Genomic DNA, 12,165 nt, shown 5'->3' with positions numbered 1-12,165 from the left:
AGTTCTTAGTTTTCATGGATTGTTTTGAGTTTTCACAACCATGAAACTTAACTTAATCACAAGCACCTCTTTGCGACTAAGTTATCTTCAGTAAAAAGTTAAGAATGGCACATTCCAAGGAAGACTGAAGGAAAACGGGCTTTCCATCTTACTTTGCCTTAAAAACTCTACAAATGTCACTTGTGAGCTTCTTTATAATATGTTTTTCAAAATGGGTAAATACGCCGTCTTATTTGCCTTAATTAACACAACTTGTCATTTCTATATTAACATTTCAATTAAACTAAAGTTCTCACTATTCTTTCGAATATTAAGGAAGGCAACGGCCTCAAAATGTGTATAAACATAATTTTTATCTACAATTCTGGTACTTTAGTTAGTAATAAGAATACTATTAGAAAAGACGGATCATTTCTAGTTTTCTCTTCCTGGTACTAAAATAGCAAAGTTACAGCAAATAAATTCATAAAATTAAAGATAATAGATACGCACAAAAACAAGCACATTATCGTCTTTTTTCTCCGCACCTTAGAAGAAAACTGAAACGGCACATGATACATGGTCCAATGATTGACATTGTTCAATTTTTCGTTTCGTGACAAAAGCGTGCATCGACATTCCGTTTTTTCGCATCTGCTGGATCTAACGATGTAAACTAATAGTCGTGATAATTGAAGTAAACCAAAATACTCATCATGCATGCGCCATATTTACGTCCAGCATCCTCTCTTGTCTTGACGACGCAGCATCTGCCGAACAAAAGAACCAGGAATATTATGATTTCAATGTTTACAGTTAATACTTAATTTCAATAACTTCCTTGAAGACTTTAAATTGACAAGTTTCCTGAGTTAAGTTTGCATACCTGAGTTTTGATTGACAGATAGAGAAAAACATAGCAAAAACAAAACCATAAAAATGAAATAGAAGAAGACTAGCGAACCGTAAAGTTCAAAACATAGCCAACATTTGAATCTTGCGCTTCCTCCAAACATAGATACCACGCTTCCCAAATAAACCTTCAACCTTTTCATTCGCTTAGCTTGTGGAGAGATGATGAACGAGTGAAAACAATATTGTGAGACCACCTTTCTTTTACTTTTAGAAACCTTTTCCTTGGGCGATTTGTTCAGTTTTTTATGACCATTCCAATTAATTTTAAACTGAACCTGAAAGGAACTTCTACAGAAAGGACTTAAAAGACACCATTGGGGACTTATTAAATTAACGCAACTGTCAAAAACTGAAAGTGTTTTTTTTATGAGATTGGCCGTAAAAATTAATTACATAGCAGCAGTTTAACAATGCAACGTTTGGTTGATTTTTGACCTTCAGAGCTCGGATTAAAGCCTTAGTGGTAGGCGCTGGAAAAAATGAGAAGAAGAGACCCGAACACGCACACGATGCAAGAAAAGCGAGTAGGAGAAAAAAAAGACGTGTTTACCCTCTTTCTCCCTTGCCGCTCCGAGCTTGCCAATGGTACTTCGCGCGTGTGTTCGATTCCACTACCCTCTTCTTTAGCGCCTGCCACGCAGGATAACTTAGGACGTATCGACTGAAGGGAGTAAATATAAACTATGGAGAACAGCAATCATTCCGAGTACATTGTAAGCAAGAGAACTATATCTGTCAATGAATATTTTCGCCTTCCTTTTACCAAGTAGCGTACGTATATAAAGCGGCAATGGTCTTTCTCCTATTAACACTTTCTGTTAGAAGTTACTATTAAATTCTACCCCTCTAAAAAAAAGACTCGGATAGCAATTAATTTTAATTCAGATCTTAAAACCACTTCAATTCATGGAGAGGCATTGAGAGGTTTTCAAAGTTTTGTTATTTAACAAAGAAAAAACATTTTCACGCAAACAACACTTACCATCTACTTCTCAGTTTCTGTTCTTCAAATTCAAGCGTGACGTCATCACCAATCAGCACAAATGGAGCCCAGTACTTCACGGCACTGAATTCTTCTGACTCTCGAAGAGATTTCATAGCCTGGTGAAGAGCCACACTGGCGCTTTTTCCATCTGCAAGGTGTTGGTAGAAACTTTCCATGAACACCATGGTTGCCTCGTCATCAATCGCCCACAGTGACACCAGAACAGATCGAGCACCAGCACAGAGGAAAGAACACGCTATCCCGACCACACCCTCAGACTTAACCTCTCCCCGGCCACTGTGACAACAGCTCGGGACAACGAGCCTTGCTGTCAGGCAAACTGCTTGCACATCTGACATTGTTAAAATGAAGTCTTGTCTTCTGAGAGGCTGGAATTTGCGACCAGGATCTAAGGCCAAAACAATTTCTCCAGTTTGGGCACATCCATGTGCGGCAATGTGCACCAAAGCAACTGACTTGAGTCTCTTCATCACTTCATCTTTAGTTGCATCTTTGCCTGTCAGAGGTGTCGTCTTCAGAAGTTTTGCAATCATCTCGACTTCCTTTTTGGCGTAAGGCAACTGTGATAAATTCATAGGAACTTCATCTAAACATGGATCTCCCACGAGTAGGGCGCCATTCTTACTGTGGAAGTCTTCTGGTGCGCCTGTGATTAGCTTTAAGGTGTTCAGCGAGGGAGCGACGCGAATCCTGATTGATTCGCTCAATGCAGGATAAGGAGTCAAGCAAAATGGACCATCCGGGACAACGATTAACTGGTTACCATGGAGCAAATCTGCAAAAGGGCTAATGATAGCATCATATAGTGGGCGCAAGGAGTTGACAGAAAAAGTACATGACTGGTCTTTTTCCCCAACATCTTCTCTGGTTGATAGGGGGTCATCACTCAGCTCATCCATTGAACGATTCTCGCATTTGACACGAACACCTGCGCCGATCTCTTTCAACGTATCCTCCATTAACATGGAGGCATCTCCATGTTCGATCTCCTTTTTGTTAGACAGAACCTCTTTGTCTTTTCTCAGCACCCAAAAATGGATCGTGCATTTGTGAACTCTGTTATCAAGTGCTAAGAAAACTGTTTGTGTAGTTAAATCGTTTAACGTTCTCGAAATCTCTTCCTTAGTTTCATCAGACGCGGATGGTTTTGAGTCAACAGCATATTGTCTCTTCAACATATCCATCAAAGCCTGTGCTCGTCCCTGCTCAGCTGCACACAAAGCCTCATAAGGCTTCCCATCCTTCAAAAGAGTTCTCCATAGAGCGGTGTACGCATTCTGATGGACATCCCGGAAGCTTATTTTCCATGCATCTTCGGACTGAAGAAGAGTTCTTGATTTCTCCAAGAGACTTATACTCGATTGATAACAATCAAGTGCCTCAGCAAAGGAAGCCGACGATTCATAATCAAAACCAAGCGAACAGTATGCATCTCCCTCTCTTACAATGTCCCCTACTTCTTTAGCAATACTAATGGATTTTTTGTGGTATTCAATGGCTTGGTTAAAATTACCCAGGCTGTGATAGGCATCACCTAGAAGTCCTTGGGCTGTTCCCTCTCCAGACCTGTCGCCTGTCTCTTTGGTAGTACAAAGACATTGATTGTAATACTCAAAGGCATTTTCAAAATCCCCCAGGCGATGATAAGCATAGCCCAAACTGCCATAGGCGTGTGACTCCCCAACCTTGCTCCCAACTTCTTTGGAAATGCTAAGATGTTGTTTCTGGTACTCTATGGCTTCTTTGAAATGACGCAATCCGTAATAAGCATTGCCCAGGTTGCCATAAGCTCTTCCCTCCCCAGCCTTATCCCCTATTTCTTTAAAAATAGCAAGACTTTGCTTGTGGTACGCTATGGCTTGTCTAAAATTACCCAAACCATGATAATCATCGCCCAGGTTACGATAGGCTATTCCCTGACCAGAACGGTCCCTTACTTCTTTAGAAATACTAAGTTGTTGTTCGTGGTACTCTATGGCTTGTTTCAAATTACCCAGACCGTGATAAGCAATGCCCAGATTACCATATGTTGTTCCCTCTCCTGCCCTGTCCCTTACTTCTTTAGCAATACTAAGATCTTGTTCGAGGTACTCTATCGCTTGTTTGAAATTTCCCATTCCGCTGTAAGCGATGCCCAAATTGCCATAGGCCTTTCCCTCTTTAACCCTGTCACCTACTGCTTTAGCAACACTAAGTTGCTGTTTGTGGCATTCTATGGCTTGTTTCAAATTACCCAGTTCTGTATGCACAACGCCCAGATTGCAATAAGCCATTGCTTCTTCAGTCATGGATCCAAGCGTTTTAACAATACTGAGATGTTTTTTGTGGCATTCTATGGCTTGTTTAAAGTCACCGACACTGTAATAGCTAAGGCCCAATTGTCTATAAATATATCCCTGCCAATGTCTGTCCCCCAGCCCTTTAGCAAGACTTAGTGATTGCCAGTAATATTCTATCGCTTTTTGGAAATCACCCACTAAGTAATAAGCATTGGCCAGATTGCAAGAGGCATTTTTCTCACATTCCTTGTACCCAACCTCTTGGACAATATTTAATGATTGCGTGAAAGACTCCATGGCCTGTTGCATATCTCCCAGATGGAAATAAGCAGCGCCCAGACTGTTATAGGCAAATCCCTCCCCCACTCTGTTCCCCTGTTCTTTGGCAATGCTAAGCTCTTGCACGTGAAACACTAAAACTGATAACTTTCTATCCACCATTTTCCTTTGGTTATGACTGCAGGAGTTACACAAAAGACGTACCTAGAAGGAAAGAAAGTTTGATAGGGTCTATATTGTGAAGGAAAATGTGTTATGGTGTCTTCTCTCCCAGTATGATGTTTTTTATCGATAATGACTTTCACCAATAACTGACATACCAGTGGTGGAATATCACCTCAACAGGTCTCGTTCACAATGTATACATGTGCAAATGTCAGTCCTTGATTTTTCGTTATTTACAGGAAAATTCAATTTCCAGAAAAGTAGCTGATGTCATTTTGCTCTTAGATCTGAGTTGCGATACAAGAGATTACTTAAACTGTACATTGATGCTGCCAAGACCGTATTTTTAGAAAATGACACTGACATTTTCAAAGATAACTACTGCTAACTCGGGTGTAGAATAGCTTGGTGTCAGCTTGTAAGTTAACCGTTATATTTTTATCTGATTTAGCGTTTATTCAATAAGTGTTTTCAAAAACTTACTTTCCTATAGTAAGAAATCAATGACGCAATTTTAGCTAAGAAGTATGAAAAAAGAAATCCAATATTCTGAAATCAATTTTTTTTTATCTCTAGGGATAAGGTTACGGTTAGGGTTTGTCAAAGTCAGGGTGGTTGGTGATTGAGTATCACTGAAAGAAGACTACTAGGTGAAATTGAATTAGTCTTGATATGGTATGATTTTGAGGAATAATGTGAGTTTCTGTTTTCTGCAAATAGTAAAACAGCAAAGCGCAATAAATTACACAAAGAATAAGTAAAACGTTTGTACCGATATATCTTTTTATGAGTGAAAAAAACCGTTTGACCTCTGAATATTATATGTAACACAGGTAATGACTTACCACTGCTGTTCCAAATTGATCCTTCTTGGGGATTTCTCTTCAGGTCAATCAAGCTTTACAAAAATAATCATTCTGGAGCTAAGATGTTTCGAGACAAACAATTATCAAGTTATCTGATTTCAATATGATTATCTTATAACGTGCAGATAAGCAAATTATTACGACTGGTACATAGTACAAACTATAATGGTCGGGTAAAGACATCCAGAGTTGAGTGATATTTTTATCTGCGTTTATGCCATATGTAATAAGAGTGGTCACTTCAGTACAATATTTACCTTCAGTTGCTATCAGGAGTTGCTTAATTCTCAGACCGAGTGTTTATTGTCAGCTTATTGCAAGCCACTTGCATCAAAGATTTCTTTGTACCAAAACTGTGGCCACTAAAGACCAAGACAAAATGGAAGATTGTGCTGAGGAAGCGTGTTTAAATATTTTGACACCGGAAGCTGTTGTTATTTTCAGCTCGATGATTGTCACGCGATCCCCAAACAATAATGAAAATGTCAAATGAGTAACCGATCCTAAATTTTGACCGTTTTAATTCCTAGCTGCATTAAAATAGTTAAAATTTCATTTAATGAATGTTTCCATTGCTTAACGTGCAAGAAACAGTAGCAAAGATATATACACTGCTAAACAACTTACAACAAGCTGAACAAACGAGGTCTGATTTCATTTTCACGCTCTTGTATTTGGGATGCTTCGTTTTCGAATTTCAAGGTACTTCGTTTATAAATTACGATTATCGAAAGTTTCATTTTCCAGTTTTGAGCTCTAAGGTCTCGATCGTTTTCAAGTGTTTCTTTTTTCGACAGATCCGTGATCCTCTGTCAGAACAAATTATTCACTGGCACAAAGAACTATAGTCATTATCAAGCCCACCAAACGCTTGGTTATATATCTCTGTATCCATATATGTCGCTGCTATGTAAATGCCATGAAGTTTCCAGCCTTTTATCGCCATTTATTCACACTGACAAAGTAATCACGTGTTTCAGACAGCGCCAGCGTTACAGAACCCGGAATGGACAAAACTAAACTTGAGATTTTGTGCTTGAATAAGGATTTCTGGATCAAGATTCAATTAGATAGAAGAAGGAAAGATCGCCTGAGATATTTGAAAAATCGATTTCAAAGAGAAGACTATTTTATTTGATGAAAGTGAAAGAAAATTTTCATTTTGTGTTGATTTTGTGTGACACAATATAAAACCTCCGATGACGGTGCTAAAAATATCAAAGTTCTCCTTTCTTACCGTATTTTATTTATATTTATTTTCAATCAACTTACCAATTCAATTGTCAGCTTTTGTTTATATTTCACCGAGTCAACATTAATTTGAAGTGAATGATATATATTATTTTCATTTAGTTGATCATGCATACATATGACAAGCTTCATTCAGTTTACTTCGAATTTCTGAGTATTACATTAGGTATTTGCAAAATTTTCCAAGAAAAAAAAACCAAAACGAAATGGAAAAACTAATTCAAATGATCAAATACGTAATCAATTATAGTAAGAAACTAACTGATATTAAACGTATGACAGCGTATATGACGACAAAAGACTTTATTACATTCAGGAGCCTGATAATAGAAAGGGTCTCGAGCATTCTAGTCTTATTCTGGATGTACGTTTATTTTTAAACAAACACCACAAACATGGACGTTTTATTGATAAAATTTGTGACGCATTTCTTCCCATCAGAATAGAAAAATATAAATCGTGTCGTGGCGTTCGTGCAAGCCGCGTTTATTTCCCGCGCTTTAATTATTTATTTATTTATTTATTTATTTATTTATTTACTTATTTATTTATTTTCTGTCGTTTCTCGCGCGATTGCAGGCGAATACTATGCAGTCCGAAGGAACAAATTCAGAGTTCTAGGCTCTATTCTTTCCATTACTTGTTCAATGCTCCGCTGTTATATTTATCAGCCTATCCTGTGAGCCGTTTTGAGAGCTTTGTGGTAGTCACAAACCTCTTTTTATCCCATGTCATGATTAGGCTTACAGGGAATAAGAAACGTAATCGTGGATTAACTAACCTAATCGAGGGCTGGCTTAATGAACTTTCCTTTGATACTAAAAAAAAAATGAATCCTAGCCAACATAAGAACAACGTGTTTTTCATGGGGAAATCAGCTAGATTTGTATAAAAACAAATTCACCACCACCCTCGTTTTAACGCAAAGACAAGCCCGGTTATTCAAAAGCCGATTAACGTTAATCCACGATTAAAAGTTAACCGAGGTTTTCTGCTCTCTCGTTAAAATTGTTTTTAAACTCTAATGTTAAGCTAGTAGTAAGGAAAAGTCAACGTCAAAACTGAGGGACAAAAAGCTTTTTGAAAAACTTTATTGTTTAGTAATTAAACTCGAACCAAAGTTCTTGTTAATCCAGGATTAGCTTAATCGGGCTTTGGACAACTGGGCACAGGCCACTAAGCACGCAACTGTGAAATGGGTTATTAAGAGATTACGAGAGGTTGATAATTTCTGTTCCTGGGAGTTTTGTTCTTTCTATCTGATCGAAAATGAACGACATTTGTTGTTTATAGTCAGACCTATACAAAACCTCGATGAATCGATATACAGCTGCAGGTTCATGATGGCTATTGGTAGTGTGATATGGAAATCAACAACACAGACAACATGGAATAAACACCTGCTAATTAACAATTATTCCACAAATGCGCGTTGGATATGAGATGATAGATAGGCAACAGGGGCGCGTAGCGTCGAGTTGGCTAAAATCATCTCATATCCAACAAGCGCAAATGGAATAGTTGTTTTTATTAAAAAAAAAAAAAAAAAACAATCAAGAAATGTTGCTAGATCTTGCTGATTTCGTTCTGCTGGAACAACCAGAAGACAAATTAATGGTCGCTATTTCTCGAGCATGGTGCATGTAATGGCTCATATAAAATGGTTGCTAAGCCAATCAAATTCTTAGAAGTCCATCATACAATGATCCAGTTTTTAATAATACTCCGTATCTTACTCTTAACACGGAAACTTTGTGTCATGTAACAAAACAACCGTTTTCCTATGTCAATAAAACACAAGAAATCCTTTGCACCGACATGGAAAATTCCTTTCTACTCTTCACAAAATAATCTTCAAACTCCACAAGGTCCTGCAGTTCAACTTCCACCGCCAGATAAATGACATAAAGATAATGTTACAGTGTTGCTGCTCAAAACAATTCGCAAACAAACGTTTTCTTGTGGAACAGCCATCAACTCTACCAGCATTCTCATATTTTCTCTCTCAAGGAAAGCCTTTTTGATTTGTGTTTGCAGTTCTTGTGCTCTCCTCGCCGGGGTCGCGAGACCTTTTCGCCGAGGCTTCATTTTTTCTTGTTCTTTCCCAGTAGTATCCTCTTTCATCTATTCTGTTCCTTGTGTAAATGTTTCCGCTAGTCTGTTCTTTTCCTTTCTTTTTTGTCGGCTCATTGCTTCCAAACACGATTCCTACATGGATCGTTCATCATTTACAATTCTAACTTATTCTTTTGATGAATACGCATATATGAAACATATATTTTGAACTGCGGATAAAAGATCAAATAGAAGAAAGATCCTTGCAGTTAGTTTGCAACTTAAGCAGTTGCGAAAGAAAGCCTGAAAAAAAGCCAGGTTTGAACGGTATTCGAACCCATGACCTCTGCGATTCCGGTGCAGTGTTCCACCAACTGAGCTTTCAAGCCAACTGGGAGCTGCTGGTCATATTGTGGCAACTTCCAAGTCGGACGTCATTAAAGGGGCACTGTCACGGCCATTTTGTTGTATTTTCGTCAAAACTGCTCGAATTTTTGGACCTTTTTTTTTCTAACATGAAATTGCTATTAGAGCACTAGGAAGAAAATATTAGGGAATTTCTCTGACAAAAAACAAACTATAATCAGGTTTTAATAAATTTTTTACAATACACAGGAAGAACTTGAAAAAAATTGGCGAATTTTTTCAATCCATGTTCATCCAAGCCATTCGCAGCCAAACACAAATAATACAAGTTTCTATACACCAGTGGGGTTATTGTTAACAAAAATGGACCATTTTTTTGACGATTCCATTTATTCAAATATATTTTTTGGCTATTCAAAGGTTCACAAAATAGGTGACACTGCCCCTTTAAATCGAGTTCCTCTAATTTGAAAGAAAAACCTTTATCTGTGCTAAGCACGTATTCTACGAAGGGAAAAGGCAGGTTCTAGTCTCGTCTGCGAAGATCGAGTCGAATTAGAGTAGTATCTGCTCAGAAAAGGAATATTATTGATTGAAAGAGAAAATATTTCTTGAAAATCGGTAAGGAATCTGTTATGAGACCCCAAAACACAAGGAACACTTCGATTGCTCGTCTCTGCTTTTTCATGTTCATTTTTTTAATACCCCCAACGGCTATAATCTGAAGAGGCATTTTATGTGATTGAGGTTTAGACGCTTTCGCATCACAAAGCAACCGAAGCTGCAGACTGCAGCTGTCGATTATTTTACTGCAAGTGACTTTCTCTTCTGTTTAACAAATAGATTCCATTTTGCCGTGCGTCTGTACTCTGATAACGCACAGATGACGTCAAAACGTGGCGAGAACAAAGAAGTACTCTACGAGCCGCAGGCGAGAAGCGTGACTGATGTTCTCACCACGTTTTGACGTCCTCTGTGCGTTATCAGAGTACAGACCCACGGCAAAATGGAATCTATTTGTTTTATACAACAACCAAGACATTTCAACACATTTCGTAAGCGAGCATCGCGTTGCCTGAGCTGAGTCAAAAACTTTCCAACAAACTCAGTTTTAGACTACTACACACATGAAATTATGATCTTCTAAACTGGAGTATAATCCGAAAGAATTTCACTAACAATATTTTCAAAACTAACCTTTATTCCAGAAGGAAATCCTGAGTCCAAAGTATTACAGCATGTAAGTCGCTTCCCTGCGATTTGTAATCGATAACTCGCCATTACCGGATTTCTATCGGCGACATATTTCGACAAATATTTGCTTCCTTTTCACGTCACAACAAAGCCTTTTTGTCCTGGTTGAGATCACTCTCAACGGTCTTTGTCCAATTTTTTTTATTGGGCAGTTTTCCTTTCCTGTGAATTTTTGCCTGTGTTTGTCCGCTACTCGCAAAAACAGTTTGCAAAACTTTGTTGACCAGTCACTCTGGCTGGACTCTAGAATCTGATTACGTGCGCCGGTCACACCAGTCGATGACGTCAATTGGCGTCTATACTCTAATCACACACTCCTCTAGACCAATCAAAAGGCGAGTTTTACACAGTTCATTATATAATATATAATAACTCAAGAAACCAGCGTTTCGATTTGTTTAATGGTCCACCCCTACAACAGCACAAACTAGAGAACATATCCTTGCAAGAAGGTTCGAAGACATTCTTATCATGTGAGCCAAACACCCCTTAACCCCTCCCCACCCCCACCCCCACCCCCACCCCTCCCCTCTTCAAAAATATAACATTCTGTCCCCAAGTATTATTTGCTATTACCAAGAAAGTAGGAAAAGGGATTTAGGGCCTCTTCATATGAGCCCGGTCGACCGGGCTGGCTCCGTTTCCGAGATCTCGCCTTGCCAGTCTTTTCTTTACAAAAATTGCGATGTGTTCATATGAGAAGGCGGACTGGCCCGGTTAACGAGATCTCGGTTTTGGCGACCGAGATCTCCGTAACCGAGCAAGAAATTTTTCCCACGTGACCAGTCCAGCTTGAGACGAAACATTTTCAACTGCGCATGGCTCGTAAGGTCGCTGTCAAGTCGGGTATTTTGGGGGCCTTTTGGAAATTTTTCATTTCCGTAACTGGGATTACATCTCCCATATGAACAGAAGACAAAATTCGTCCTGCCTACCGGGCAGTCCGGTTAACGGGCTCATATGAAGAGGCCCTTAAAAAGCTATGAAATCTTAGTTTAGTTTAAATTGTTACTGATAAACATAGGCGACAAGTTATGAATAACTGATGATTTATGTGATTCTAACGCAGCTGTGTACAGGATTTTAAAATATCTATTATATAACACACAAATGACTCGTACACTACTGAACACGTGCCGAGTAACCTTTCAGAAAAAAGCGGGGTAAAATAATATTTTTATTTCGCTTTCTTCAATCCGAGACTACACAGTTGTATTCACTAAAATACTCTTATCAAGCAAAGTTTTTTTTCTGGGGCCTTACTTCGCTTTAACGGATTCAACAAAGCAGTTTATTTAATACTTCAATTAAATTTAGAGATGACGTCTTGTACATACTTAATTACAGCTTTTTACCGAATCCTTTGCAGTGACTGAATTATTCCTGAAAATTCCAACTTACTAACCAAATTTTTCCTTGGTTTTGAAACTGAATTTAAAATCGTTTTATTTTTGCTCACAGAATTAGTAACCCGTCGTATTCCTTTTAAAACATTCAATAATGAATATTTTGTTTCTTGCTTCTTTCCCAAAACCATTTTTCTTTGACATACTTTGAGATATTTCGTATGTCTGAAATTAAAATTCCGTTTTTGCGCAACAGATAGAGTCGCGAAAAAAATTCAGATTCAGAATTTAATTCGTGTGGAATTTTTCCAAATTGGCCTGGCAAATTCCAGAAATATCCAGGGATTGGAAAACTCACGCGTGATTTTAGTGATCACATGGGATTGAACAACGCTGTTCTTCCG

At 38.3% G+C, this 12,165-nt stretch overlaps 1 protein-coding gene across 1 annotated transcript; it reads right to left on the bottom strand.

The window, feature by feature from the left end:
- Positions 1–386: 386 nt before the first annotated feature.
- Positions 387–6,082, bottom strand: LOC146471014 (uncharacterized). The gene is made up of 4 exons (XM_085121308.1): positions 5,747–6,082; positions 5,469–5,546; positions 1,877–4,662; positions 387–749 (listed from the first exon to the last, which is right to left on the bottom strand). Coding segments are annotated over exons 3-4 (2,745 nt in total). The 5' UTR covers positions 4,621–4,662; positions 5,469–5,546; positions 5,747–6,082; the 3' UTR covers positions 387–748.
- Between the last annotated feature and the right edge of the window lie 6,083 nt (positions 6,083–12,165).

The sequence above is a fragment of the Pavona decussata genome, unplaced genomic scaffold (assembly GCF_977016875.1).
Source record: "Pavona decussata unplaced genomic scaffold, jaPavDecu1.1 SCAFFOLD_107, whole genome shotgun sequence".
NCBI classification, from domain to species: Eukaryota; Metazoa; Cnidaria; class Anthozoa; order Scleractinia; family Agariciidae; genus Pavona; species Pavona decussata.
This window is presented reverse-complemented; position numbering and strand designations above follow the sequence as displayed.

What these genes read in the sequence shown, in the direction of transcription:
- LOC146471014 (XM_085121308.1), bottom strand. Translation starts at nt 4,620, where the DNA reads ATGGTGGATAGAAAGTTATCAGTTTTAGTGTTTCACGTGCAAGAGCTT.